This window comes from Pyxicephalus adspersus, chromosome 2 (genome assembly GCF_032062135.1).
Source record: "Pyxicephalus adspersus chromosome 2, UCB_Pads_2.0, whole genome shotgun sequence".
Classification (NCBI taxonomy): Eukaryota; Metazoa; Chordata; class Amphibia; order Anura; family Pyxicephalidae; genus Pyxicephalus; species Pyxicephalus adspersus.
The window spans coordinates 23,169,960-23,172,569 of NC_092859.1; the positions used below are offsets into that span (position 1 = coordinate 23,169,960).

Genomic DNA, 2,610 nt, shown 5'->3' on the forward strand with positions numbered 1-2,610 from the left:
GGTATAGACAAATGAAGACAATTTTTTTGCAGTAAATAAATCATTTTGGGACCAATTAACTGAAATTGGATAATTTCCCACGGTACACCCGAAGATCTCTCAAGGCACACTAGTGTGCCGCGGAACAGCGGTTGAAAAACACTGCTATAGAGCATCCTCTGCCTTTCCCTACTTTGTGATCAGGAAACAGGCCAGGCACAAGATTCTGACTAAGATTCTGCTTCCAGTTTTTCCCCTTCCATTAAAATGATGGGAATATGTTTGTTACATAAAGGCTGGAGACATTAAAAAGAATTGTGACATCTTCTCACCCTACTATATGTTATCCAAAAAAAATACCCCCCAAAAAAACAATGGTACACATTTGTATCCAATGTTGTTGGAGTAATATGCCTTTGTAATATGCCACATCATATTGATGCTTGGCATCCATGCCTAATTATCAGATCTGTTACAATTACTCGCTGTAAATTGGGCAGCAATGTCGGGGTGTTGGCCATCTGCATGTGGTCAGCATTATCCTATTTAGCACATTCAGGGCTTACATACACAAACTTCACCTCCTGGGCAGATGTACTACACCAGTAATGGCTTTGCTCCAGTATGGGGATGGGATTGTCATGATTTGAAGACCCTATGATTGGGGGTGAAGCCTCTTTTCTGAAATGGAACCTCCAAAATCAGCGGCGGACATAGCCAATGATAGGCCTCCATGCTGAATTGACTTGGGGACCCCCCACTTAAGTGACTTGGGGAACCTGTTGACTTAGGAGGGTATGGGGCCCTTGCAGGAGTGTCATCTAGTGGTGGGCAGTTGCAGTTAGCAGTTGCAATAGCAACAAATGCTATTACCTCAACTATTTTCTACCTGATCTGAGCTGAAAGCGCTTGCATTAAAGTCAATAGAAGCCACTCAAGGGCAGCCAGGTGCAACATGTTGCAAACTGCAAGCGCAGCCACCGCAACCTCCTGCACAAAGTGGTTCCCAACTGCTCCCATTCAGTTTACTGGGGGCATAGCTGAAACTGCAGCAGACAACTGCAGCCCTGAAACTATCTTTAGCCCTCTGAACCTTGCAAACTTGCTGATGGTTTGTATCACAATGGAACTTGGCTGAGTGCAAAAATGGCCAATGACAACTAAGAGTTTACAATGCAGTGGGCGTGGCTACACAATCCCATCTGGTGAGATCAGAGGCTCTCTCTATGCAGGACACCCAGGAGGGGCGGAGCCATGACCTCACTTCTCTGCAGGAGCCAGGAATTTAGCATCTGGGGTCTGTAGTGTTAAAAGAATCAGCTCCTCTGTTTAAATTTGGTGCTGTGGGTTTTATTTTGTTTTTGATATGCACATGCAAAGCTGAAAAGCAAATATTCACTAGAAAGGGAATCCCAGTGGGTGGTGCAGGGGATAAGAACAACTGATAATGGAAACCAAACCTTCTGTTTCTGATTACTTTTATCTTTTTTTTTACCTTGTACCCCCTTTTCTTTGTTTACAGAACTCCTCCCCCATCTTTCACCTCCTATCCCTCCTACAAAACAGGAAGGGAGAGAAAATCTCTCCATAGAGAAAAATTCACTCACTATAATTATGTTGCCATTTATTATATTGTATTGTAAATAATACATTTAGCAGATTAATAAAAAGAATAATCTGACCTTTTTAGATATCACAGATATTTGTAATATTAGTTTTAATTAATAATCAATGGTATATTTATTATTTTTTGATTTTTACTTTTTTTGAATAATGTTTACAACAAATATTTGTATATAGGGTTGTATATTTACATGTGTTACCTCTGATACAATAAAATTTACACCCATTTTGTAGGTGGAGTGTCCCTTTAAGGAGGAGCCGCAGCAGGTTCTCTTTGTCCTGCGGCCACACAAAGCCCGGAGCCTCATCTGCATAATCGATTCATATTCATGAGTATTCCCCGCCCATTTATTGAATTATTCATCATTGTGTTGCTATTTGAACCAGCGAAGGGGGCGTGGTTGGGGCGGTTCGCGCGCTCGGAGAGGGAAAATAAGTCCGGAGCGTACCATGTGAACAAAGATCGCGGGGGTGATTGGGCCCCTAATGTGTGTTATGAGAGGCGGGGAGGCGGAGGGATCCCCCCGTGTCCGGGCGGTGGTAGGGTGCTAGGTGCCCGGGCGCTGTGTGACGGAGGAGACGGTGAGGAGGATTCGGAGGAGGATGGAGGGGGCCGCAGAGAATGAGGCGGAAAGCCGGCCAGGCCCGGAGGAAAGAAGCGGGGAAAGGGAGGCCTTGAGCCTGCTGGAAACGTGCGGGGTATGTCGGGCCAATATACAGAGCCGAAGTCCTCGCCTGCTACCCTGCCTACACTCTGTGTGCGCCGCCTGCCTGCCAGGAGCCCAGAGGTTCACCGCGCTGCCCGGACTACTACAGGGGGGCAATGCAGGGACCGTGCAGGGTGAGTACCGGGGGAATAGGGGGTCTCTGCGCCTCACTGCCTGTGTATACTGCGTGTCATAACTCCACTTACTGTACTGTACACATACAGCACTGCCCCCCATAGTATAATATATACCCCCCATATAGTATAATATACCCCCATATCAGTACTGCCCCCCATAGTAT

General features: G+C 45.9%; 1 protein-coding gene across 1 annotated transcript in view; it reads left to right on the forward strand.

Moving 5' to 3' along the window:
• Nucleotides 1-2,103: 2,103 nt before the first annotated feature.
• The window catches only part of TRIM24 (tripartite motif containing 24), a 45,711-nt gene continuing 45,204 nt past the window's right edge, over nt 2,104-2,610 (forward strand). The window contains 1 exon segment of the mRNA XM_072399942.1: nt 2,104-2,443. Coding sequence (XP_072256043.1) covers nt 2,206-2,443 — 238 coding nt within the window. The 5' untranslated portion in view covers nt 2,104-2,205.